The sequence below is a fragment of the Prinia subflava genome, chromosome 5 (genome assembly GCF_021018805.1).
Source record: "Prinia subflava isolate CZ2003 ecotype Zambia chromosome 5, Cam_Psub_1.2, whole genome shotgun sequence".
NCBI classification, from domain to species: Eukaryota; Metazoa; Chordata; class Aves; order Passeriformes; family Cisticolidae; genus Prinia; species Prinia subflava.
Window position 1 is genome coordinate 52965333 of NC_086251.1, and position 27434 is coordinate 52992766.

General features: G+C 39.6%; 1 protein-coding gene across 5 annotated transcripts in view; it reads left to right on the forward strand.

Moving 5' to 3' along the window:
* Positions 1-21690, forward strand: part of TECPR2 (tectonin beta-propeller repeat containing 2) — a 44698-nt gene extending 23008 nt beyond the window's left edge. For 4 of the 5 annotated variants that reach the window (XM_063399399.1, XM_063399401.1, XM_063399403.1 and 1 more), the window contains 5 exons: positions 190-423; positions 3980-4128; positions 17935-18076; positions 19044-19193; positions 19454-21690. In XM_063399399.1, the coding sequence (XP_063255469.1) occupies positions 190-423; positions 3980-4128; positions 17935-18076; positions 19044-19193; positions 19454-19611 (833 nt within the window). In that variant the 3' untranslated portion in view covers positions 19612-21690. Of the gene's footprint in view, positions 1-189; positions 424-3979; positions 4129-8788; positions 8873-17934; positions 18077-19043; positions 19194-19453 lie in introns of those variants that run through there. The other variant, XM_063399404.1, reaches the window with a different exon arrangement.
* Positions 21691-27434: the final 5744 nt, after the last annotated feature.

Consider the following 27434-nt stretch of genomic DNA (forward strand, 5'->3'; position numbering starts at 1 on the left):
AGTATTTAAGTGCCTAAATAAGGGCTTAGGATGTGTATTTGTATTTCAAAGCCTTACCCTATGAACATAGCCGAGAAGCTTTAGTTTTGCGTTCAAATGTACTGATCATTTTTGCAGAAGAAGTAGATGTGTAAGCTTTCTTAGAGTGGATTAGGAATTATTTTAATAACAGAAGTGTCCTTTCCATAGGAAGCTTTTTGTGGCTGTGCCAAAGCAACAAGGATCTGTTTTGTGTCAGTGATCAGAATCCTCATTTTCGTCCTTCTACGGTGCAGCTGCCACCGGAGGCTGAAATGGTGCACTACTCTGCTTGCCAGGATGCCATTTGGGGCTTGGACAGTCTCGGGCAGATATTTATCAGAACACTTTCCCCCAGCTGCCCAACAGGGATGCATTGGACAAAACTGGATCTCTCCCAACTAGGTATGACATTTTTATTCAGTAGACTATCTCTTAGCACACTGTATTTTCCAGAAGTATCTTTCAGAAGTATCTACTGATGTAGAATATAACGTTTGCTGGATTAAATAGTACCTATTGGCAGGTGATAGTAAAACATCAGGAACAGATGTGGCTTTCAAAGAGTGTTCTGCTTGGCCTTTTCCTGGAGACAAGAAGATTCCTGTTTGTAAGATACTTTATTAATTCAGTGCATCTTGCAGTTGGTCAGTCTGAAGTGGCCCAGCCAGGCAAGGTGCTGTGCAGGGCCTCCAGCAGCTTTAACTAGGCTGGCTCTTGTACCTCAGTGCAGCCATAATCACCTGCTGTAGGGCACAAAGGTCTGAATTATATGGTTAAACACATTTTTAGCAGAGTCATCAAAGCTTCCTGCCAGGGAAGAATTATGCTCCAAGAGTTACATCATTCATGAGTGATGAGCTGATAACACTCATGTTCAGATTTATAGTGATGTAATAATTCAGCATAGTGCTTAGAATGTGATGCTGGTTAACTGCTCTTTTCATTTGCTTAGGTGGTTGACCATGATCTGATCATTGACATGTAGTCACAGTTTGGAGTTTGTCTCTAGAGTAAACAGGTTATTTGCCAACTTCATGAGTAATAGTCTAATCAGATTTAATTTTTAATAGTCTGACTGTTAGAACATTCTTACCTTTGTGCTAATCTGCATTCCTGTTTCAGGTGAAGATAAAGGAAATTGAGACTATGCACCATTCTCTCACCATTTTAAAAATAATTCAACTGGTGTGCAATTTTTCCATTTTTGATGGCAGTGGTCATGACTGGTCTGAGAACAAACAAGCAATTTTAACTTAAGATTTAAGAAAGGGCGGAGGCAGCTGGCAGAATTTAAGCCTCATGTACAATTTTAATGTATAATACTTAATGGGAAAATTCTAAAATGTGTCTTTTAAAATTAACTTGTTTGTCAGTTGTACACCGGTTATTTTTCAGACCTCATGAATTGGTTCTGAATCACTCATCATGCCATAGTTTAAACACTGATTGATGCCTTTTACTGACCTACAGGATGGATTTGGCCTCTTTATCCTTCTCATGTTCTTTAGTGTGGTTTGAAACTCTTCTCATGAACCAGTGCTTTCCAGCAGTTTAGACAGTAACTGTTTAACTGAAAAAAATTACTTCTGGCCATTGTCTGAAATCTCAAAAGAATTCATACAGGAATCAGTGTAATTGGTGTTAGCTGACTGAAATACCTGCCCTGTGAACTTCTACAGTTCAGAAATTCAGCCTTTACATTCAGCTGTTCCTGTCAGCTCTGTGGCACATGGTGGTGGCATAGAAGGGATGTGGGGTCAGGAAATATTTAAACACTCCACTCTACTTAACATTTCACTGAAATGTGAAATTGTTTTATGCATTTTTTTCCTCCATTTAATTGCATGTGGTACATCACTGCTTAACAAGTGCATATCCATCGCTATAATAGAGAAGCCTTTATTTGTTCTAATGGGGCTGAAGAAATTGGAGAGCTATTGTTACTATTCAAGTATATGTTTAAGTTTACTCCAGAAACATTAGAACTTTAACTGTGGAGGACAGGAAGAGTGGGAACAACCTTCTGTAAAATGCAGTTCAGAATTCTGTATGGATGTGGTGGGGTTTACCAGCATTAAGACTGAAATATTCTTATGTTGGTAGTATCTTGCCTTTTACGTTGTGTACTGGGAGTAGCACTTAGTAGATTATTTTGATTAGTGTTACACTATCATTATCAAGGTTTCAAACACAGTAGAATGACCTTTAGGTTTTAACAATAAACAATACTGCTGGTTCATGCTACTTACTCTAAAATAGTTGGTGAATGTGGTTAACATGACCTTCTCCTGAGATACAAACAGTAAGTGGGAAGAGGGAGAAACCTCAAAACATTTACATAAGGGGCTGTGTTTTTGAATATCAAATGTACTGTAGACGTAAGTAATATCAGCTATGCTGAGTAGGTGATATATGAGTCTGTGTTTGAGTGCCTGATGCTTGTCTGGAACAGAACACTTTGACAGCTGAGGTATCATGTGACAAAGCCATTGCTTCGAGTCATACTTTATTAGAAGGAAAAATGAGGTTTTAAGTAAGAGCTTGGCTTTGCAGCTCAAAGTCAAACCGCTGTCTACAAAAGAAAGTTGTTATAGATGTTCTCATCCCAAGCAGTAGAAGTTTTTGTTTGTCATTTTGGTTTTTATATGAAGCTTTCTGGTAAATTTTGGGATGTGATAGGCTGATTTCTATCCCTGTGATTCAGAAAGTTAGAATAATTTTGGTTAGTGAGATCTGTTTACCACTAGAGATAATTAAAAGATAAAGCTATGTTGTCCTGTTCTTTCCTGTTTTCTTTTTCCCCAGCAAGCCCTAACAATTGGGAATATTGCATTCTGCAGAAATAAATACTTTGAACTTGCACTCTGTGGGATAAAATTCCACAGCCCTCTTTAAGGAATGCTGTGTCTGATGCCCAATTTCACATCCCTGAAAACAGCACTGTTACCAAGAATGGGATATCCCAAGCAGCACTGGCGTGTTCAGTTAACCAGCAGGGCCTATTTTTAGAGTCTTCAGTTTGGAGTGTGACCAGAGCATTCCTTCTGTAGTGGATCTGTACCACTTGGGTCCTGCTTTCTTTGGAACTTGTTTTCCATTACTTAGCTTTGTTTTGTCCAACATGGGGCGAAAAAAGGAAATCATATCTTAGATACGTACATCACATGGCTATTTTAAAATGAATGTGAAAAAGTAAGAGTTTTAGTAGACAATTAAGTAGCAGTTCTTTTTAGTTTAAAATACCAGGTATGCATGTCTACTGTCTTTGCAGGAATCTACACTAAACACAAACACAAACCATGCCAAAATTCCAACACACCCTTATTTCACAGCTTTGTTTTCATGGTGCTGATAGGGTTAAAATACTGCTGCACGTTTGAGATTGGTGTAATAAATGTGTACAATGGTGAATATAAATCCATTTGAAAATCAGTTCTTTTATTTACAGATGTGACACTGGTATGTTAACACTGAAATGCATAACCCATTTGTTCTCATATTTTTGAAGTGCTGGTGGCATTAGGAATGTTCTTTGCTGACTGTATTAGCAGATCAACACCTTTAAAAGTCTCTGAGCTTGGCCAGCTACAGAGAAGAGTTCATGTGAGGTCATGTGAAAGTTTGTCTAGGCACTGATAACATTTGTCATGGAATGTTTCCCTGCTTGAATTTGGTTACTGTAGTAGTGTATTTATAATGTGCTTTAGAAATTGCATTCTCCTACGACTAAAACATATATTTTTAGAAGAGAAATTTGTCACATAGGCACTACTTGTTCGTTTTGTTCATTGTATCCAGCAATTTTTATTATTCTTTCACAAGTTGTATTAACTTCTAATCATTTTTATGTGACTGTGTTTAAAGCTTGTTTAATACAATGAAGTCTAAATACAAGTTCTGATTATTAGCTGAGTTTGAAAGGAAAATGCCAGGTTGCTAATAACCTCTTTGTTACTAGGTGGTGTAAAGCTGATCAGCTTGACCTGTGGCAATCAGCATGTTTGGGCCTGTGACACCAGTGGTGGCATTTATTTCCGTGTAGGAACTCAACCTCTTAACCCAAGTTTGATGCTTCCCGCATGGATAATGATTGAGCCACCTATACAGGTAAAATGTTGATTACAAGTCTTTGTAACCTGGTGGTTTAGCTCTATGCTAAACAATAAAACAGTAATTTTAGAGTTCATGGAAAGCAGTAGAGCCAGGTTTTATAGTAGAGTGTTGAGCTGTGCCCTGAGTGCCTTCTGTGTGCTAAGCGAGAGGCGGGATGGGCAAGCAGCACAGAGCAGAGGTGTGGGAGGGCTCTGCTCAAGTGGCAGGCTGCTGAAGTCCCTGTTCCCTCTTCCTTTATCCTCACCTGAGTGAGTCTGGGGTGTTTGCAAGGGTGCTGTGCCTGAATTCAGGGGTTCTCCTTGTCATGCAGTGCTTTGTAAGCATGCAGTACAAGTGCAGCTCTTTTCCCTTGTTACCAGAATGGGCAAACTTTAGATCCTTTCTACCTGCCAGCTGGGAGGACTGGAGTTGAAAGAGGCCTCCTAAAGTAACCTGGAAGCATATTCGGAAAATATATAAAACTGACAAAACCTATTTCTCCAGTGTCTGTTTGCTGATTGGTTTTTGATTGTTTTCTTTTTTAATCTCTCCTTAAACCACAGTGCTTGCTTTCATTGCTGCTCTTACACGTTGCAAGTTAATCTATGAAGTGGGAGTAATTTCTGTTGTGGGTTGGGGCTGCTGTAATGGAGCTGACCTGTGACTGCTGATTTCATTCTTTACTCCTTGGCACAAAATTGCTTGAACTGAACTGTCTGCTGCTCTAGCACAGTAGGACTGGGTGTGCTTGTATACTTCATTGACATTTTTGTGATGTTGCAGGATTTCTCTTAAAGAATTTAAAATACATGGTACTTTCAAAAGTATACATTAAGAAATTGAAGTAAATCTGTGGCAGTGGAGTTGCAATAATTTATTTGTTTTTTACATAATTTGCTTTTAGTTCTGCTTCTCTCTTATCAGCCAGTTGTTGGCTCCTGTATCTCAGGGTGTAACAGCAAAGAAGGGCAGGGGAACAGGGAAATGAAAACTGCAGATATGCATCCCAGCAATGAGCACAGCACTGGTTAGGTCACTAACTCTGTACTGGGAATGTGGTTCTGGAGAAATGGTAACTTGTTTTGCAAGATAGCAGGGCTGACTGATAAATAGGTGCCAATACCACTTGCAAAAAGGACTTTGTTACAGTGCTCATTCTTGATGTGCTGCAAGTTCGTGTTTCTGATGTAATCTGTAATATATTGTCCCTGCTAACAAAGGGGGTAGGGCAGCAGGAAGAGGAGGCTGAAGGTGTCAGTGATGATGTCTCCCATAAAGGCAATATTCTTAAAAATAGGAAGAAACATTCAATTTAAACTGTGTTTGCCAAGAGACAGAGAATTAAACTTGTGTACTGTCTTCTTACCAAATGTCTATCTAGGAGAATAGCCCAAATAGCTGTTTCTCTATGCTGATAGTATTTTCTCTGTACTAAGGGATTCTCTGCTTCTCTGCTCAAGTAGATTAAACTACTCAGTATAAGGGTGTTTACAAGAATTGGGATTTGCTGTGGCTCACAGTTTGGCAGTAACTTCCTTAGGTAGAAAGTGGACAAGATTGAAAATCAAATTATTTCCCATTATCTTATCAACAAAGCTGGGTGATGTTACCTTCCAAAAATTATAACCTGATACCCAGAGAGTGTCATTTCTTTTCCTGTTATCTTGCCAACTCCTGACATGGCAAATTCAATGAGCCAATGTGAAAGGGCAAGAATTCAGACATTGCTTGCAGAGAAGATGAAAACTTACATGTTACATGCTTGTTTTGATACAATTCCAGCATGTTAAAACAAGTCATTAAAGGAGCAGCCTTTTATGCTTTTGCAGAGATTTAATGCAAAATAAGAAAATATGTGAACCTTAAATATATTTTCAAATGCAGACTTAGTATTTGGAAAACAAATACAACATGATGTCTGTAGACTGAACTATTAAGTGAACAATATTTGTTTATTAGGAAAACCTTACTGTTACCAGTCCCTTAATTGACTTTGACACAGTTCAAGCTGCTTTGCTCTTATGTTCAGAACAACAGAAATATTCTAAGACATATTTGTGAATGATTTGGCCATTTTCTGTTTGAAGAAGGAAATCAAAATCACTTTTCACTTACTTCAAGTCCAGGAGCACTCTCAACATAATTTAAAACCAACTGTGGATATTTAATTCCCTAGCAAATGTCAGAGCCATTATGACTCGTGTATCCCAGATCTCATGACTCAGGAGCAGCTTGTGAGCAGCTGCAGACTCTGCTTTTATGGTGTCACTTCTTAACGGAGTGCTGCAGTTGCACAGCATTCATCTTTGCATAACTTCACAAAGGTATTCAGAGACTGCAGCTTTGATGAGATTTTGCTCATGCTAAAATGAGTGAATATAGTTTAAGTTCAGTCTTTGGCTCTGTGATGCTGTATTTTTTTTTTAAATCAAAACTAAACCCATTCTTGTTTGTTACTCTTCCCTCTGTGCCTCCTTACTGAAGCATCTCTTGAGATGAAGAATAAGATTATATGTTCTCTGCCTTCCTTTTTTATTTTATCCAGTACTTCAGAAGTGGTTGATAACATCATTAGAGGATCTTGAGCAGTAGTAGTTTATATATAGCTGTTTTCTGTGATTCATCAGTTTGGTTCTGCAGTCTTAGAAGTAAAATAATTATGTAGTTAAGCAGCTTTTTGGAAGCTGCTTCAAGGACATTGACAAAACTGATCAAAATGCTTTGATGAAATTATTTTAGACCAGGAAATAGAAAATGTTTTTCCATTCTGGTGTTAACATGCAAGATAAAACTATCATCTGCTGTAACATGTCTCCAAACTCATACATATTTTTACATATACAAAACAATTAATTTAAAAAAGAGCAAGAAATAGAAATATTATTTATATAGGTAATATAGAATGTCTTTTTATATGTGTGTATCTTTATTGTGATTTAATTCTGATTTGTGGCCTAAAGGAACAATAACTAAAAATAAGATAGAAAATTAGAATAGACTGTAAGACTGATTTAGATTATCAAAAAGTAGAGCTTGATCAAAAGGTTAAAGTCTTTAAATTGCTTTCAAAGGTCCCCCCAAGTTGAACGGTTTGAAAATGATTCTTTGAGCATTTCAGCTTTTGTTTCTGGTACCTTCTGAAAAAGATGCTGAGATAAAATCTGATCTTGAGAAACTCTTACTTCCTACAGTTTAAAAACTGGCCTTAAAAGCCACCTTCATAGATGTACACTAATGCGTCTATCAGATAAACAACCTTCTCTGACAAAAATAGAGGAAACAGAACAAATATTTGTAATGAGTGACTAATCATCTGCTCATTGTAAATAATCAGCCTTACTCTAAAAATAGAATGAGACATTTTATTGTCACTTCTTTAATTGCTATTCTTTGCTCATTTGTAGCCAAATTTCATAGAGAATGGAATTGAAAAAGAGATAATTTTAAATCCAGAGCTCTATTTAAATATCCACATAGCTTGTGTGAACTACGAAGTACAAGAGGTTTGTTTAAGGAAACGTTTGGCTACTGCATAAAGCTTTAGTTGATCATTTGTAGTTCCCAGGGTCTCAGCAATGAGCACTGCTTGACTTAGTTTGCCATAAAATTGTCATGAGCATTTTGTGTGTTTCAAGTTAGAGAAACTTTTGATTTACTGCTCTTCCCATAAACAGCCTGGTGATTGTCTCTGTACTTTAAGCTTGGTATTGTAGGTGTGAGAAATTCTTACAGGTAGTAGAAATTCTTACTGATGTAGGAGGAGCTATTTTTTTCTTGCATACAGACTTCCAAAATACTAAATGAAGGCCGTTCATGCTTTTTCACAGTCATTCAAAAATTATTAAAACTACAAAGCAAATGGTAGTCTAAAAATACCATTTGAAATTTAGGCAAATAATCCGTAATTCTGAAAAATCAATACAGGATAGATGTAACTTCTTTTCAATACCTTACATTGAACATATGTCAAGAAAAGGTAAGCAGTTGGTTGTGCCTTACAGATGAGTGTTGACTTGTTAGAAATGGTTGTCATCATCTTTATTTTGTCTCCTTTATTTAGATAAACCTCTGCTTACCTTACAGAACACTTAATGTGGATCTGGGGCCTTTCTTCTTCTGCATCTGCCTTGCTTTTGCATTTCACAGTGAGATTTCTGTTGTTATTAAGGCCAGTTCTGCTTTAAGTGGTACTTAAAGGAGGAAGTGGTGAGCAGTCCTCAAGATCAGATTTTGCCATTAAGCTGAAATGTAGGAAGGGTTTGTTTGAAATGATCTTCAAGAATTGAATATTTAGAGGGGAAGGAAATTTTTCTGTTGAAAATGCTTTATAACTTTTACTTCAGAATAATCTGTGCTACTGTTGAACATCCTTGTCATGGAACTCTGTGTTCTTTCCAGTGCAGTATCCACATGCCTGTTCTTTCCAGGTCCAGTGGTTTTCAGTAGCACAGACCAGCTTGCATTACTCAGCCATTGCACAGACACCTTCTGAGTTACCATGAGTTCTGCTTTGGAGTGCTAAGATGAGATTCAGAGGAACTCTCTTTTATTAACCAAAGTCTGCTTAGGTTGGAAAAGTAATACACTCATTAGGCCTGCTGCTCTCTAGACCAGACTAACTAGTCTGTTGTTCTCTGTATCTTCACTCATGTGAGACCTCTGAAAACATTATTAGGGAGAAGATTTTCCTGGAGGACTGCACTTTTCAAGATGATGTAGAGAAAAGCTGTTTGGCAGTAGTAAGAGCAGCTGTCTCAAGGTGGGTTGCAAATAAGTATAGGAGATCAAAGCTTCTGCAGCTGAGTCTTTTGTTTAGCTGATTGAGAATGCCATAATGTTTAAGTTCAAGTCTGTGCTATTCTTCACAGGCATGCCTATCTTAAGTAATTGTAAGTTACATAAAAGGTGCTTTTAGAGGCTGAAAAAATGCAATTTCAGCGTTTGTTCTGAAGTTGCCTCATGCTGATTCCATTGCTGAGCGTAGTGCTTATTATCTTCCTCCTTGTTGCTAGTTAAGAAATCTGCTGTCACTGTATTTCACTGTATTTTGCTGCTGTGGAGCTGTAGCCTTCTGATACTTGTTTTAAGGCTCTGCTATCACCGTGTTCAGAAAAGCGAGCGTGTGGCCTGTCATGGGAGATAGCAACTGTTATCAGCACCAGCAGCTTCAGGTCACAGGAAGTGCTCAAGTTAGGGTATACCCAGAAAATTCAGTAGGCAATCCTCCCGTGTCCTTCTGGAATTGATCTCAAGGTGGTGTATTTGCTTTTTCACAAGACTGGCTTACATTTAAAACAACAGTTTTGGGAAAGAGAGCCTTCAGTTTTCATATTTCAGTTTGGTCGTTACTTGGAACTTCCTCATAACTGCAACTCTTCCAATATTCCCATATTTTGGTTAGTTAACACAGAATTAGATATTTAATTATTCTTCAGAGAGATGATATATATTTAACATTCAGTTGGGCAGATAAAGTAACCACATCATTAAGTTTTGAGAGTTTTTCAGAGTTATTCTATTAAAAAATTAAAAGCACCATGGTATAAAAATTCATGGGTAGAGGATGATCCTCATGATTTAGCAGGCATGAGCTGTGGTTGCACAGAGTAAGGAGACACCCTGGGATATCTGCTGGACACATTAGACCCTTTGACCTTGAATTAGGAGCTTGAAGGCCCCTCCCTATAACCCCCAAGAAATGCTGTTTCCTTGGTAAGGTATTTAAGTTTCAAAAACTGAAGAGGTGCATTTTACAGGCATAGGCTGCGTGAGAGGATGTTTTGCTGATGCTCATTAAAAGTGTGTTTACAAATAAAGTAAAAGCCTTGGTTACTCAGAGCTTTGCTTATACAAGGTTTTTATTACCTAGTGTTTAAGTTATGTTCTCTTTTTGGGAATTTGCACTTTGTCTTTACTTCACACATGCTTCTGTAAATCATTAATTCTTATTCTCCTAATAGTTCAGTTCTTCAGAATGTCATTAAAATACCTGTAGTGGTAATTACAGAGGGCTTATCTCCTACGTTACAGTTTACAATCTTAGTTATAAAACAGTGTGACCAGAAGACAGTTGGGCAAACCTGAGTAGGCCTGGAGTTTGTATGGTCTCTAAAGTGGTTACATGAAATTTAATTTATTTATTTTTTAATTGTTTCTAAGGAACAGTTGTACTAAGTGTTTTTAAAGTATTTTATGGTTCTCTTGAGAACGTGTTGAGTAGTTGCATGGGCTTGGTTTGCTCTTTCCTATGATTTGATACCATAGGTTGTTGTCTTTCCCATGTTTCTGCAAGAAAAAACGTTGGAATAAAAAATTTAGAGCTAAGAGAAGGGAAAGGTCAGGGGATTTGCTCCTTGGCTTTGCTTTGTCTTCCAGATTGTGCTAGTCATAGACAGCACAGTAGATATCTCCTTGGTTGGAAATACCCAACTAAGGCCTTTGTCCCTTTTATTTATTAAAGGCAGAAAGTGGGTCCTGTTGTTCCAAGGCATTTGAGGAAAATAATGCTCCAGTTTTACAGACAATAAATAGTTGTGTTTTTCTGACAGTTTAATGCCAGATTTACTGAGGAATCCATGGCATCGAGGAAGGCCAAACATCTTTCTTGCCCCTGTGTATTGTCTTGAAGTTCTCTGCAGAGAAAAAAAGCAGCACTTAATTTAGCAAGCTAATGCTGAAAGAGCTTTACAACCTTCATTTAAATGGATCTCAGAAAATAATACATAAATAGGCCTGTACTGGGGGAGAGTCTCTCTAAGTTGTATTCTTTTTTGTTACCCTCATTAGGAGGGTCTGGATATTGTTAGTCATGAAAATAACCAGATTAGTTTGATACAATGCTCAAGAGTGTGAGAAGTATCCCTGATGTGACCTTCTTACAGCCTGGCCTGCACCAGCTGAAGGTATTTCTGATTTGTCTCCTGAAGGCAAGGAGAACATTTGTGTTGAGTGTAGCCACCAACCTGTTACAAAAAGGATTGGGCTTGGACAGACTGATAATGTTGTGTTTAGTCTTCCTTATCCTGGATATTTGCAGCAGAACAGAGATAATGGAGGTTTGCTGGTACATGGACTCTGTGCTCCTGAAAAGTGACGTGGAAAATGTTCTGGTGCCTTTTTTTGTGTGCATGTGTTTGTCCTTTCTTCATTGACAGAGAACTTTAACCATTTGGGTTCAGCTGTGACCAATAAGACAAAACTTTTGAGTAGTATGTAGGAGAGAGTGGGTGGGGGAATGTGTTTGTTTTCACTTTGGATTTTGTTTGATACTGGTGTTTAAGCTAAATTCTTGCACTGCAACTTACTTCTCTGTGGTTTGCAGAAAGAAAGGAGGTAACTTACACAGAATTATAAAGCTAATGGACAACTTGATAACTTAAATATGTTTAATATAGACATTGTTTCTTGATATCATTTAACAATTTGCCAGTTATGTGATTCCTTCAGGTTTATTTCATTGTATCAACACTGTTTTCGCAACAGACATGTGGCAAGCTGTTTTTGTTGGTTTTATTTGTAGCAGACAACAAATATATCCACAGGTCTTATATATTGTTTAATGTTGAAAAGGACATAGTTGATAGTGTTGATAGTCCATGGTCCTGGTGGGAGATTCTTCCTATCAAAAGACAGAAAGTGGTAGTTTATAGCCAAGTAACAAGACCAAAGGATGGGGCATCTGCATTCAGACATGACTGGCTAAAACAGTCAGACTTCTGAGATTTTTAGAGTTCAGAAATGTTTGGCACCCCAAGTAATAGAAAACCAAAAATATTCTGCAATTTTGTATCAAGTAGCACTGACTCCATGAATTATCCATAACAGGTTGATCTCTCACAGTGGTGATTATATTGTGGATAAATGTATAAACAGAGTTTGATGCATCAGAGCAGGAAGGCTGAGAGATTGCTGCAAGGTTCTTTAAAATTCCGGATTCTCCAGTAAATTACAAATAGGACATGTTTCACAGTCAAGGTATATAAATCTCATGAATGCTGTTGGAAGTTAAACCAGCTGAGTAAAGGCTACGCTGAAATAATTTATCAGTTGTCATGCTTATCAGGCTCTGAAATGTTATCAGCAGATTTATGAATTTGCAGAGATATCTCTCTTTAGTGCTATGAGAGAACTCTATTTAACCTTTAACTGCAGCTGTAGAGATTTTCTTGTTATGTAACTTACAAAATACTTGAACCATGCTTATGGTAATTAAAACTTACTGAAAATGGGAGATATCTGAGATAATATCAGCATGATTGTTCTAAGAAAATAGTACATTATATCAGGAAAATTTAAAATTAATTTTATCCACCTGACTGTGGTAGCTGTGAGAGTACCTTCTTGCTGTAGATGGCTGCTTTCTGGGTAAAACATAATCCAGAAGTCAAACCTTTGCAGCAGGCTCTAAGAATTGCCTGTATTTGTTTCCAGTGGTTGTCCCTGGTTTGTGCCAGGAGCTGCTGTATATAATGATGTCACTGTGTGTCCTGTCAGTTGTGTCCTTTACTGGCTGTTCCACAGGAGAAAGCTGGGGAGTAGAGGAATTGCCTGGATCCTTTGCAGTGGGAGTTAGAGGATTGTTTTATTGATGTGAGGTTATCAGAAAGAGTTGAGTAGCCTGAAGAAGGAGGGGAAGCTGGAAGTGAAATACCCAGAGAGGCAGGGATACTTAAGGACAAAATGAGCTCACTTTGAAAAGGAAAGAATGAGAAGAAGCCAAGCTTTTAAACACATTATTTTGAATTTGATGATTGCCATTTGTTTCTTAGATGTGTTGGTGGTGCAGAATAGGGTAGAAGTAATTGCTTTGATTACACTTGAGCCTGCAGTGGTATTGGGAGCAGTTTAGCTGAGATTCATGCAATTCCTTTTGTGGCTCTCCTTTTGGGTCTTTCCTCTGCTTTTCTTAGCTTCCACTACCTGTAAATTCGTAATAGTGCACAGGTCTAGGTAGCAGGTTTAAGCACTCAGTAAATGTCTTTTTGGATGGAAATACTCCTCCTGCTCTTTTTCAGAGAATTCTGTTCTAAACAAATGACAGTAGAAGAGAGGCTTGGGGTTCTGACATATGAGAGTGGGGAGCAACGTGCACAAATCCCAACAGTTCAGCAACAAAAGTCCCACCAAGGTGTCAGGCACAGTTTGGGATGGATCCCTGTTGGGACATGAAGTGTACTGTGGAGCATAGACAGACACACTGTCAGTTTGTGCTGTGAAGGACATGGGGGAAAGGTGACAGAAAGTCCCAAATCTGGGAAAGAGGTGGCTGTTTAGGAGAACGTGGTAAGGAGGAGATAAGTGGATTTAAAAAAATAAAATATTAAAAAAAAAAGATAAAAGGCAAAGGTCTCCTGTTCATGCAGTTCTTCAGCCTGCACAAGCTAATACCTGCCCAGCTCCCTTGTGTGGAAATGTGGGACTGCAAGAGCAGAAGTGTGGCAAGGGATGTGATGGAACAGGAAGCTGCACAGGAGTGCGGTGCTGCCCCACGGCAGCGCTGTGGGGAGGTGAGCAGGGACAAGTGGGGAGTGAGAGCCAAGGTGGCTGTAGAAAGCAGCAAACAAAAAATGGAGGGGAGAAATGGAAACTGGGCCAGGAGTAAGGATCACTTCCAGCAAAGAGGCAGAAAGTCCAAATGGGAAAATTGTGTGGGGTTTTGGGGTGTTTTTTTTAGTGTGGCTTGCGTGTTTGATGCATTGCTCTGTTGGTTTTGGATATGTGTGGAGGTTTTTTGGTGTGGTTTGTTGTTTTGGGTTGGTTTGGGGGTTTTTTGGTTGATTGAAGTTTTTGTTCAAGGCAGTAGATTAATACCAATCTGAAAGTAGCTAAGCAGCTTTGTATTCTATGTAGTCAGTGCTTTTCAAGACAATTAGTGGCTTTACTTTTAAGTGTTCAAACTGCAGCCACTTGTGAATTTACTGTGACCACAGGTGAACACTTGATCAAGCCTCTACCAGCCTCAAGCTTCCAACAGAGGGCAAACACCTAATGAGAGGAAAAACATGAGAAGACAGGGCCTTGAAACCTGAATAGACAGGATTGATTTGGTGGTGCAAGTCAGGCTTGGCTGTAGCTTGGTCAGACCCAAGTCAGCACCAGAATTTTAAAAGCAAAACCAAAGCAGGTAACTGTTATGTACACAGAAGGCCCATCTGGAACTGAGTTGTGTGCTTATATATATGTGCAGATCATGCTTCTGTATCCCTTGGTTTATACATACAGAGAGCTACTTGCTCTTCTGTTTAGCACTCTGGAATTTTAGCTTATGCCATGTGGCTAAAGCAGGGAATGCAGTGCTGCTTTGTGAGGAGATGGTGTATTTCAGACATCATACTGCCTTCTGCACTGCCTTTACAGGCTCATGTGGAGGAAAACATTTTAATAAAAGTTTTAATTTTATATCCATGTTTTATTCAAAGGACATGTTTTGCTGCCTATTTGCAATCATCCACCCTGATTGGATGATATATTTTGCTACAAAATAATGATATTATGTCAGTACCACTAATTTTGAATAGTAGTTAAGGAAAATCTCTGTAGAAGCAGGTGGAGTAAGGACATGCCTGGGAGCAGAATGGGAGGTGTGTTTCACTTGTGTTTGCCAGTGGGTAGTGTTGTGATCCTCCCCTGCAGGTGTGGCTGCTCCAGTGCTGCAGTGCTCTGCAGCGAGTTCCATGGCTATATTGCTGTAGAAAGGAGGACAGGCAACAAGGCAGATCATCATTTCATTGCAAAGAGGAGACATTCAGACTGTAGAAATGTACTGCTTTAGCATATGCTTAGAAATAAAGTAGCAGATTAGCTGATTTAATAATGTTAGCAAAACGTCCTGTCAGGCAAAAGGAAAACCCTGCATTTTGTGCCTTTCATAGGAAAAGCTCCCTCTTCCTACTTGCAGTTGAAACTGTATCTGATTGGAATAGCAGTGGTTAAGCGAGGACTAACATTCTTCTTATAGGTGATTTTAACCTACCAGACATCTGCTGGGAACTTATACAGCAGATAAGAGAGAGTCCAGGAAGTTTTTAGAGTATGTTTAGGACAACTTTTTGTCACAGCTGATAAGTGAGCCCACCAGAGGAGGGACAATGTTAGACCTGTTGTTCGCAAATAGAGATGGGCTGGTGGGAGATGTGATGGTTGGAGGCCTCTTGGGGCACAGTGGTCATGGAATTGTAGAGTTCTCAATATTTGGGGAAATCAGGAGGAACATCAGTAAGACTTTTACATTGGACTTCTGGAGGGCAGACTTTGGCGAGAAGAGGCTTACTCATTACTTACTTACATTACTCATTACTCTTCTTACATTAAGAAGAGACTTACTTCATAATTGAAGAGAGTTACTCAGAGAGTTCCTTGGGAAGCAGCTCATGAAAACAAAGGAGTCCAGGAAAGATGGGCATGCTTCAAAACAGAGATCTTGAGGGCACAGGAACAGACTGTCCCTGTGTGCCAGAAGATGAGTCGATGAGGCAAATGTCCCACCTGGATGGGCAACGAGGTTTTGAAGGAACTTAGGAACAAAAAGAGGATGTATCATCTTTGGAAGGAGAGTCACATCTCTCAGGAAGTATTTAATGGGGTTGCAAGGGCATATAGGAAGAAAATCAGGGAAGCCAAATCTCAGTTCAAGCTTAATTTGGCAATTTCTGTAAAGGACAATAAAAAATGCTTTTACAAATATATTAATGGTAAAAGGAAGGGTAAGACCAACCTTTGTTCTCTATTGGATGCAGGAGGGAACTTAGTAACTGCAGATGAAGAGAAGGTGGAAGTGCTTAACACCTTCTTTGCTTTAGTCTTTAGTGGGAAGATGGCTTGTCCTCAGCACACCTGTCCTCCTGGGCTGGTAGATGGTGTCAGGGAGCAGAATGGTGCCCCTGTTATCCAGGAGGAGGCAGTCAGAGAACTGCTGAGCTGCTTGGATGTTCATAAATCTATGGGCCCAGCTGGGATCCATCCCAGGGTGATGAGGGAGCTCGCAGATGAGCTTGCAAAGCCTCTCTCCATCATCCACCAACATTCCTGGCTCACTGGTGAGGTTCCAGGTGACTGGAAGCTGGCCAGTGTGACTCCCATTCACAAAAAGGGTGGGAAGGAGGACCCTGGTAATTATAGGGTCCTCCTATATAGGCCAGTGAGCCTGACCTCAGTACCTGTAAGGTTATGGAACAGTTCATACTGAGTGCCATCATGCCCCACTCAGAGGATGGCCAGGGTATCAGACCCAGCCAGCACGGCTTTAGGAGGGGTGGGTCATGTTTGACCAACCTGGTCTCCATTTATGACCAGCTGACCCGCCTGGTGGATGTGGGAACAGCTGTGGATGTTGTCTATTTGGATTTCAGCAAGGCTTTGACACTGTCTCCCACAGCACACTCCTGGAAAAGCTGGCAGCCCACAGCTTGGACAGGAGCACTCTGTGCTGGGTCAGGAACTGGCTGCATGGCCAGGCACAGAGAGTGGTGGTGATGGTGCTGTGTCCAGCTGGCAGCCAGGCACCAGTGGTGTCCCTCAGGGGTCTGTGCTGGGGCCAGCTCTGTTCAGTATTTTTATTGGTGACTTGGATGAGGGGATTGAGTCTTTCATCAGTAAATTTGCAGATGACACTAAGCTGGGAGGGTGTGTCAACCTGTTGCTTCCAACAGAAGAAGGGCTCTGCAGACAGACCTGGAACTGTTGGATGGATGGACAGAGACCAACAGGATGAAGTTTAATAAGTCCAAGTGCCGAATCCTGCATTGCGGCCACAAAACCCCCCCTGCAGCACTATAGGCTGGGGATGGTGTGGCTGGACAGTGCCCTGGCAGAAAAGGACCTGGGGGTGCTGGTGACAGCAGCTGAACATGAGCCAGCAATGTGCCTTGGTGGCCAAGAAGGCCAAGGACATTCTGGCCTGGATCAGGAATGGTGTGGCCAGCAGGACAGGGAGGTCATTCTTCCCCTGTACTCGGCCCTGCTGAGGCCATACCCGAGTGCTGTGTCCAGCTCTGGCCCCTCAGTTTAGGAAGGACATTGAGTGCTGTGTCCAGCTCTGGCCCCTCAGTTTAGGAAGGACATTGAGTGCTGTGTCCAGCTCTGGCCCCTCAGTTCAGGAAGGACATTGAGACGCTTGAGCACATCCAGAGGAGACAACGAGCCTGGTGAGGGGCTGTGAACACAAACGCTGTGAGGAATGGCTGAGGGAGCTGGGGGTGTTTAGCCTGGAGAAAAGGAGACTCAGAGGTGACCTTATCACTCTCTACAACTTTCTGAAGGGTGGCTGTAGCCAGGTGGGGTTGGTCCCTTTCTCCAGGCAGCAGCTGACAGAACGAGAGGACATGCTTAAGCTCCACCAAGGGAAATGTAGGTTGGATATTAAGGAAACTTTTTTACATAAAGGATGATAAAGTATTGGAATGGTTTGCCCAGGGAGGTGGTGGAGTCACCATCCCTGGATGTGTTTAAAGAAGGACTGGATGTGGCACTCGGTACCATGGTTTAGTTGAGGTGTTAGGGCTGGGTTGGACTCAATGATCTTGGAAGTCTCTTCCAACGCAGTGATTCTGTGATTATTAGACTTGAATACTGAACATTAAATACGACTATCATTATCAGTAATGATCCGTTCATTTGTGTTCCTTTTGTACTTACAAAGGGCATAAGTTCTTGGAAAGTGGATCATTTTGTACAATAGCATATAAAATATCAGTTACATTCTTCCCTGTCTTTAGTATCTGGTCAATATTTTACTTCTCTTGTGTACTTTTGTGAAAAACAAATGCTACAATAGTACAAAGATACAGTAGTACAAAGTTTAAATACTGTGCTTAATTTTTATAGCCAGTAGGAATCAACTTGGTCAGCATTCATTCAAGTCCAAATGATCAGATGCTGTGGGCAATTGATAGCAAATGGAATGTCCACGTACGAGTTGGAATTACAGATGAAATGCCTGTAGGCACTGACTGGGAACATGTACCAGGTAAAATTAATGCATCAGTTCCTTGTTGTTTTCTGCCATTTTCTCAGTGTTTTTGTTTTGTTGAGGGTTTTTTTCCAATTGCTTTTTAAATTGGTTAGTAATGCTTAAATTTTTTGGCAATTAAGTGTTTGATAAGGGTTATCTTTTAAAGAGGACCTTGATTTCACTTAAAAACACTGAGTAGTTAACTGGGAGGAGTATGATTTTTTTTAATGAATTTCTGTTGTGTTATTTCAGGCTGCTGCCACTCAGTAAGTAAGTGGTACAGTTCCCTTTCAGTTAAAACTAAAGCAGAATTCCTAAGCAGTAGGGATCTTGTTGTGCTGTGGGGTTTTGTATTCACGTGTGATATCACATGAGGTTTCTACTTAGATGTGAATAACAAAAACCTTACACTATTTTCCACATCTTTCTACTAATCCTGTGTGTTGGATGTGTTGTGGATTAGGTAATTACACTTTTGCCTTGCCTTTAAAACTAAATTTTATTTTTTTCATTCTAAATAAATGTGCGTTGATGCACAGTTGTCTGCTTTTTAAAGATTTGTCACTGCATTAACTGATGGCACTTAGTTGCAGAATACTCTTGTGAAAAGGGGGCAAGGGTCCACAACATCTGTAATATTACCCACTTTTAGACAAATTAAGATTGTAGTTGTTGGCTTATTCCCCATGTGGTAGTCACATACAGTGGGGGCTCCAAAAGCACATTATGAAAGTCCTCTAATTGGATGTTGCTTGTGGCTGTGGCCACATAACAAATGATGTCCATCTTGGGATAACCCTTATGGTCGATAGATGCAAGGGAGTACCAAGTCTGCAGTTAAAAAGCCTTTTTGTTCACCAGTACTTCATGTAAGAACATACAAACCCTATTATAGTCTTGATGTCTGCTCTCAAAGTGCTTCCTGTGTATTCATTGTCTAGGAAAGGCTGCTTATTCCCTCTTCATGTGCAATTCCCTGTAGGTTTGCAGGCGTGCCAGCTGGCTCTGAGCACCAGGACTGTGTGGGCACGCTGCCCCAACGGCGACGTCGCTCGCCGATACGGCGTCACCGACAAGAATCCTGCAGGAGACTACTGGAAGAAGATCCCTGGGAATGTCTCACGTTTAACAGGCAAGTTGCACTTCAGCAGTTCTGCATGACAGTCTGTCCAAAACATTGTGATGTCTGCTTTGAGCTCTACCTGATGGTGCTCAAGCTGACCATATGCAGGGAGAGCTGCACACGCTGTGTTTCACCAAGGGTGTTTTTATCACATTAGTGAAAAGCTTCTCTGGGTATAATTGGGAAAACAGATCCAAATATTATTTATTCAATATTTAGAATTGGAACCTGCTACTGTAATTAAAAGATGGATAATTTATGCTTTGCAGTGACCCCTCTAGATGAACTGTGGGCTATCAGTACTTCAGGATCTCTCCTCCAGCGCCTCACTAAGACCTTTAGCCATTCTAATAGTTTGCAGAAAAATAATGACACCTCTGTTTTGCTTCACCCTGATGATTTGGAAGATGAATGGGAAGTGATATGAAGTCTGTCATGCTTGTGAAGCAGTGAAAAAAACAGGAGGACAGAATTTCTGTAATGTATGTACAGAATATTGGATCTAAAAGCCACTCATATTGGACCTGTGATATTAGCACTTTTGTATTGGAAAACTGACCTGTTAATAGCCTCCAAGCTGTGAGTTCTGATGTTTGTTACATAATCTTTTGGGAGACTCTTTAGGTGTGGCATACTGCCATTGTTATACTGTACTACTGTAGAAGCTCCTTTGGAAATACAACTCTTAAGTTAACCTTACTAGCAATGAAAGTGAGTACTTCACAACAGCATGCAAGTAATGTATTGATTTTGAGAAGGAATTCTGTTGCATTAAATATTTCTCTACAGTGGAAGCATTAAGCATTTCTCAATTTCTTCTTGTATTTGGAACTCCATACCATACTGACGGGATCACTCCCCGACTCTTGTACATATATTTATTTTTCCTTGCAGCATGGAAGAAAATATGATGAAGTATTTCTTAGTAAGAACTGAGAACATCATGATTACACAGTATTGTTAGAATGAATTTAGTTTGATCCATTTCCAAAAAAATAATTGCAAGGCTATACTAACCTTCCATTTCCAGAAATGTTGTTCATAATTCGGCTTCATTCACAAGGTAGAGGTTTAGATTACACCTAATATCAGGGGGACTTTTGCCCATTTGCATAGCCATCAAGAAGCTGACAGAGTTTTGGGGGTGAGTCCTAGTTTGGAATAAAAAGAGGTTGCTTGTTGGGTTTGTAGTACAAAGCAGGAATGTACAAGGCAGCTTTCATAATTCCTGTTGTGCTGTATTTGTGCCTCCAGCCAGTGCTTTAACATTTGGACTCATATTGTTTTGAGTACCAAAATTAGATGTATTAAGAATAAAATGGTAATTGATAGAATTACCTATATATCCCATAAAAAATTGTGATATTGTGAGAAAATACTTAACAATATTCTGATTTTTAGCTATGTTAGCTAAATTTTGAAGTGTCTTATACTTAACAGATGTTGCAACAGGAGTATGTGATGAACTGGGAAGTAACCTAAGTTAATCATTGCAGTTTATTTTTCTTTATACTAAATCTTCTTTGAAAGATACCTCATCTTTTTTAAGCAATAGAACCATAGATGAGAGAACCTGAGTTCAGTATGTAGGCGGAGGAGTTATTTTGTGTTTGTTCTAAGCTTATAAATCATCAGAATGTTTTAAGCAGCTGCTAACCAATACTGTAAAAGAGCCAGCTTAAGGAAAGGCCAAGAGTTGAAAAGTGGGGACTTTTTTGTTTTCAGAACTTAACACAAATGGAAAAGGATGTGTTTTCTTTTTAACCTCTGTTCTCTTTCAGACTAGTTCATGCATGTACTGCACTAAACTTGGAACAAACATGGTGCAAGGTGAGAATGTGAATTGGTGGAGAGAGAACCAAGTTATGTCATTTTTTTTCAGTAGCACTTGTGGTATTGGCTGTCAGTTCTCAGTTGAATCTTAATCCTACAGGAAGGACAGATTTATTTCCCTTTTACAGATGATATGTTTGCTTCTTTGCTGTCTCATCTCTATACAAAGATTACCCCAGAGGGATTCTTTTAGCCTGTCTGGAAGTGGATGGTAATGGAATCAGCTTGTGAAGTAACCCAGTCTGTTTTATGCAAGCATAGCCTGGTGTCTTGAGGACCCCAAGGAAGCTGAAATTCAGCTTAAAAGTATCCTATGGCAACTCCCAAGTCAATCACTTCGGATAAAGGACATGAGAAAGAACAACTTCTCTGTGCCCTCCAAGCACCAGATGCTCAAGTACAATGGCATTATTTAATAGTGACACTTTTGTATTACATTTTTCAAAGTCATCTTCGTAATGGTTTGAGCTTGCTAGTTGTTAATTTACTGTATAATACTGTTCCTTGCTATGGTCATTAATATTCAATTGGTGTCAAGAGCTCTTACAAACTACTTTTTAGGGTAGTTTCAACAAAATTAGGATGGGTTTTTTACTTTTATTTCTGTATTTAGGTTTTTGGTTTTGTTTGTGCTTTAAGACAAGTGCAATAAATTAGATTTTTAAGAAATAAATTACTGTGGTAAGACTCATCTTTTGTGTGATTTACAAGAGAATTCTCTGTCTGACAATTGTCTTGTTATGAAAGACTGTGCTTATGAAATCCTTCCTTAATGTTGCCCCAGACAACATGGCAAAGACAATGTAAAGACCTGATGTGATAATGTGAAGTTTATTTTATTTTCTTTTTTAATTATGACAGGTGTGTCAAGCCAGCAAAATGTTCATCATTCAAGCAAAGACATTAAACATGTCTCATATTTTAATATTAATCTTGTTGCCTCCATATTAAGATAGTCTTGCTGTAGAAGTAAAAAATATTCTTTCTGTACATGCTGAACCAAAATTGCATGTTGAATATTTAGCTCTCTGTGAAAAATATGCATTTGTGGTTCCAGCTAGAAAATGGTCCAGCAGAAAATGGTGATTGTACCACGTGTGCTGTAACTGCACCCTTCCTTGAATTATTCATTATCTGAGGACTTCCTGTGTTTCTGGCATTTTACTGGAACTGCAGCTAAGGCTTAAAAAGAGAACACCTTGGCTTAGCTTCCCAAAGGAGAGAGCTGTTTCCTGACTGAGCTGGGACCTGGGTAACTTCACACAAGAGAACATAACAGTGATTAATGAGGCTTCTGACTCTTAAACACACTTCCAGCCCCAGGAATCCTGTTCACATTCAGATGGCAGTGTCCTTGCTAATTACCATAGCTTTTATCTTGACAAACTGGTTCAGCTGCTGCTCTGACTCCTGCAGGGAAATAGTAGTCTCCTTACAGCACTGGCCCCTTGCTATTAGGCAGGAGTAATCCTGGTGTCACAGCTTAAGGAAGATGACTGTGATGAGTTGTTGTGAAACTAGCTATCTTCGATAGATGAGAAACTCCTGGTTTTCTTTGTCTCGCAGCAGTGAAAATAAATGGGCCATGTTAAATGGTACAGAGAAAATCTTTCACTAACAAGTGTCAAAGAAAATATACTAATTCGTTAGGTAAGATAGTAGAACTGTTTATATGAAACAGTGCTACTACTAGGAAAATTACAATGAGGAAAAATGATGAACCTAGGTTATTGTCTAAACAGCTTTATTTGTGCAGGTACAAAGTTTCACATGTCTTCAGCCTTCGTTTCCTGTTCAAAGCGTGTGTGATGGAATAGACTGGGATCTCACCTTCTTCCCACACACTTGTGAACATCAGAACTCCATAACTGCCCTATATTACTTTTCAGTAGGTGAGTTCTGCCAAGCATTTCAAAGTCATTTATGGGCTATTTCAGACTCATGTGACATTCTGGTTTATATTTTTGCTTTTCTCCTGAAACTCCCTTTAATGACTGATTACAGCAAACTCCTTTTTACTAGTTGTTTCAGCAGTTCTGGGTAGATTTCAAGGAACACCCTTGATACACCTTTTCAGTAAATGAGTAAAAAGGCTTGAAATTCAAGTGCTTGTATGCCTATGGCTTTGCCTGGTTAATTAGCAGCTAGTGAAGCATAAATTGTTTATGAACGTGTGGAGTTCTCCTCATTACTTTGGTGTAAATTCTCAGGTCTCCAGATTTACACTAACTGCCCTATCTTTATCCCATCCCTAGTGTCAGGAGCAGAGAGGTAAGACTGGATTGAGGATTTCCATCCGGAAAATGTGAGATGCAAGCTTTATTCCTCTTGCAGCCTTCCAGAAAGCCAAAGTTACATGTTGGAAACAGTATTATGGTGGCAAGTAGCCAGCAAAGAAAGCTGATGGATCCTGTGCCAAACAAAGTAGATCACCCTGAGTTTTTGATAATGAGTTTCATAGTTAATCACTCTCACATCAACAGGACAGAAGAGAACTTGTATAGGACTAGATTTCAATTACTGGAAAGCGAAAGTTGAGTTGCAGTCATTATCTTTTGTGAATTACTACAACCAGAACTCCACCAATAAAGATTAAAATGTCTGGGTGAATGAAATTATCTCCGTAGTCTGCTGAGTGGCAATATCTAGGTTTATCAGTAATGGATTTCTCACTGCTTGAAACTGATGGGAAGTGAGGTTTGGGTTCAGTGCAGGAAATGTTTTAGAATGTTCTGTGGCTGGTATCACACTAGAAACTGGGTGAAATTACCATGGTGATTCCCTTAGTCTTTGAGTCTGCCTGACTTGAAATGTATGTAAATATGTCTTAACAAATATTAGCCATAAGGTTAAAATCCTGCTTGATGCTAGTGGGAGAAAGAAAGTATAGGAAAAGTAAAGATCTGTTTGAGAATCTTTAGGTTCTTATGGATGGTGGACATTTTATATATGTATATGCATATGTATATGCACATATATAAGAGCTTTGATTTCTGGTAAAGCTAACAGCAATGATAATAAAATACCAAAGAGTATTAAATCTTCCGAACTGAAAAATGCCCTTTCCATTTTGACCCTCAGAAATTACTTCTAAATACAGGGATTTTTATAGTCTGTGATTCTGATAGAGGAATTGAATAGTACACAGGTGAATATCACTGAGTGGAGCTGCAGTTACGAATTAATCTTCCAAGCATTCACTATTTCTGATACTGAAGAAACCAGTGACTTATTTTTCCATTTTAATACAATTTTTTCATAACCTCAACTGAGATACACTTAGAGAAGATAAAGGAAGGAGAATTCAATTTACAACACTTGTGTTTTGAATCTCATATCCAGAGAAAATGTACCTAAAGATGTGTACAGAATTTTATTAACATCCTGTGCTTACCATCTTGGGTTTGCACAAGTGACTGTGCTTTATTTGTATTCAGTGGACCTGCTGTCTAATCAGTATGGGGAGCCTTTGCCAAGAGCTCTCTGCTGTTAAGGGTGTGCAGAGGTATCTTATGTATGGAATGGAGAAGTGACACAGGTGTTAACATCTCTTAAAGCATGAAATGAGAATACTCAACAGATGACTCCTTGCTGAGGCTGTCACGCTGCTGTATTTTTCCCTAAACGTGGGCTGGATGAATTTAGCTAAGCTCTGTTGGGTCAGGTGAAAGATCAGGCTAACTAGATCTCTCCCAGAAAATAAATGTAAATTCCAGGGAAGCCTCCAGCAGAATTGCTGGCACGTGTGCCTGGCTACAGAGCAGGGGGATGTACCATAGAGAATGAATTTGCTTGAGCTGCAGGGGAAAAACTGCAACTGCCAGCAAGAAACCCCACAATCCCTGGTTGTTCCAGGGAACAGACCAGCCAGCTGATCATGGGAAGTACAAAGTAAGTAGGGTAATTGCTCGAATGACTGAGATTTTACTTGCTCAGCTCCCACGCTTGTCTTGCTAAATCCGTTCTGTGCCTCAACAGATGGTCTAAGGTCTGTTCCCTCTGTGAGCCGCACCCAGCGCTCCAAACTGGGGATAAAAACATGTGAAGCAATGGACCTGCACTTTGCTCCATGGTACTGTGGTGAAAGTCAGACCATTGAAGTTAAGGAGAGTATGGTAAATGATCAGTGTAACACTCTGAAACAACATGTTTAGCACTGTTGGTTCTCTTTGTAATTGCTGTAATAATAATGCTGACCTTGTTAAATATTAACATCGATGCTATAGGTACTTGTGGAGAAGATCTGTTGAGCTTCAGGTCTATCATTAGCTGGTTACTTAAAATACTGCCAACCAGTATTGCCTGTTTAAAACAACAAAAAAATCTGAAACACGTTTTACTCGGATACTTTGGGGTGCTGAATCTCCTTGCTTGTAAGGTCTGCTGATGGCTTTTCATACTGTTCTTTGCTTAATGGAGAGATCTTTCTCCTGTCCTTTCATGCATTTACATGATGCCCATATAGAGCAAATCCTTCAAGGAAAACACAGGCAGCTGAGTGTTTTGTATGGCACCCTCTTTCCTGCCTCCCCATCTTGCCATTTTGAATTCCTATAGGATGGGAGTTGAGGTTCAGGGATGTAGTGAAGCAGCTCCTTCTACTTTAACTTCAGTTTCAATTAAAAAACTGAGCTTAAACCAGCAGGGTTTTGTGTCAACTTTAACCTTGTTCCTTAGTCCTTTGGAACATGTTTTTCACCATTGCTGCTGCTTGCAATATAGTGACTTCTGAAACCTGATTTTAATAGAAGACTTTTGAGATGGAAGGTAACAGATGTTTGGGTTTTTTTCTAATGGGTGAGAGGTGCCATGTTTTTCCAGATGAGTTTTCAAAGCATACCAAGCAAGGTGAGCTCGGCTTTCACTTAAAAGGCATGCTTCATTCAATCCCTGAGTGTTGCAATCATACAGCCAGTGATTTCTCAGAGCCACTTTTAGAAGCAGGTTGGCATCTATCTTTGCTGACAGCTTCAGGGACCTTAAGAATAACATTGTCTCTGCAGAACTGTACTGCTAAGAGCCCAGACTTGAGTGTCTCCCTCAGCATATTTGTTCTGGGAGCATGGACAGGCTTATAACCTCCATAGGATTCCCTGCCTGCTGAGTTTTGCCAGCCTCTGTGGGGGATAGGAGGAATCTTTTGCAGATCTGGACAAATGGGAGATTTCTTAGGTCTGTCTCTAAGGATTCTTGCTTTAAGCCTAGGGTTCCGTTCTAGAGTTCCCAGAGTCAGCCAGGGTAGAACATATCAGCACAGAGACACAAATTGCATCCTTGATCAGTTGTTACTACAAATACAACTTTGTTCATGCTCTCTCAGGATGAATTTCACCAAATTTCATGCCATTTTTAATTTTAAAAGTTAAATGTTGAGGGAAGCAGCACAGCCTGTATTGTATCTACTATCTACAATTATTTTAGGACATTGAATGACAGTGGTTTCCCAAAAGTACCCATCTCTGACGTTGAGATGGGTATTTTAAAATCCAGTGTCTAATGGACCCAACAATTAGGCCTCTGACCCAGATGATTTACATATCATTACCCTGTTTGCATTTTGCATTCAGGAGTCTCACTTTTTGTTACTCCTAGTTTTACAAGTACAGCTTGTTCACTGTGAGTACATTTAAAATAGTTACTCCCAAATTCTTGAGTGGGTTGACCTGGGTCATCACTAAAACTTCCTTGTAGATTTTCCTGCACTTTTTCCATCTAACTTTTAGTAGAAAGCACCACAGAAGTTGTACACTTCTGTAAACAAATGTGCCCCACTTGGCAGTGCCTGATGAAGCATCTTGGAGAATCACTGCTCCAGAAACACTGCTGCAGTGGGAATATGAACATTGCTCTCACCCAAAAAATAAAGGAAGTATAAGTTTATTTTTATTAGCACTGGTATTGTTGATCTCTTGAGTTATATTTAGCTGTTTTCTCAAGAGCAGATTATCTGAATTCATTTGTCATGTAATGCTCAGCAAATACTGGCCACAGTTATAACCATGCTGACTAGGGGAAAAACAAAATATTTTTTTTACTATTTTGAAAAAATATTTTGTGAAAACACAGCCAGGCAAGTAGGGAATACTGGAATGCTTGTATTTAATATTTAATCCTATTCATGGCAAAGCTTTCACTACAATGGACCCTGGATAGGCTTCAGGAATATTATTAGTAGGCTTTGCCATATAACATCTCAGGAGACAACTCTGCTTATGTTCAGCCAAGTAAGATCTTTTTGGAAGCCATCCCAAGCAAGTGATTTTGCAAAATAAATGGATCTTCTTTCTATAATGTGATAGGCCTTTGGCAGTGACTCATAAAATTTTAACATGGATGACACTTGGGGAAGGAGCCATCTTTTTTTCCCCCCCTCTCTTCACCCCAGTGTCTCTCTTGTAGTCCATGTAAGTAAGGAGT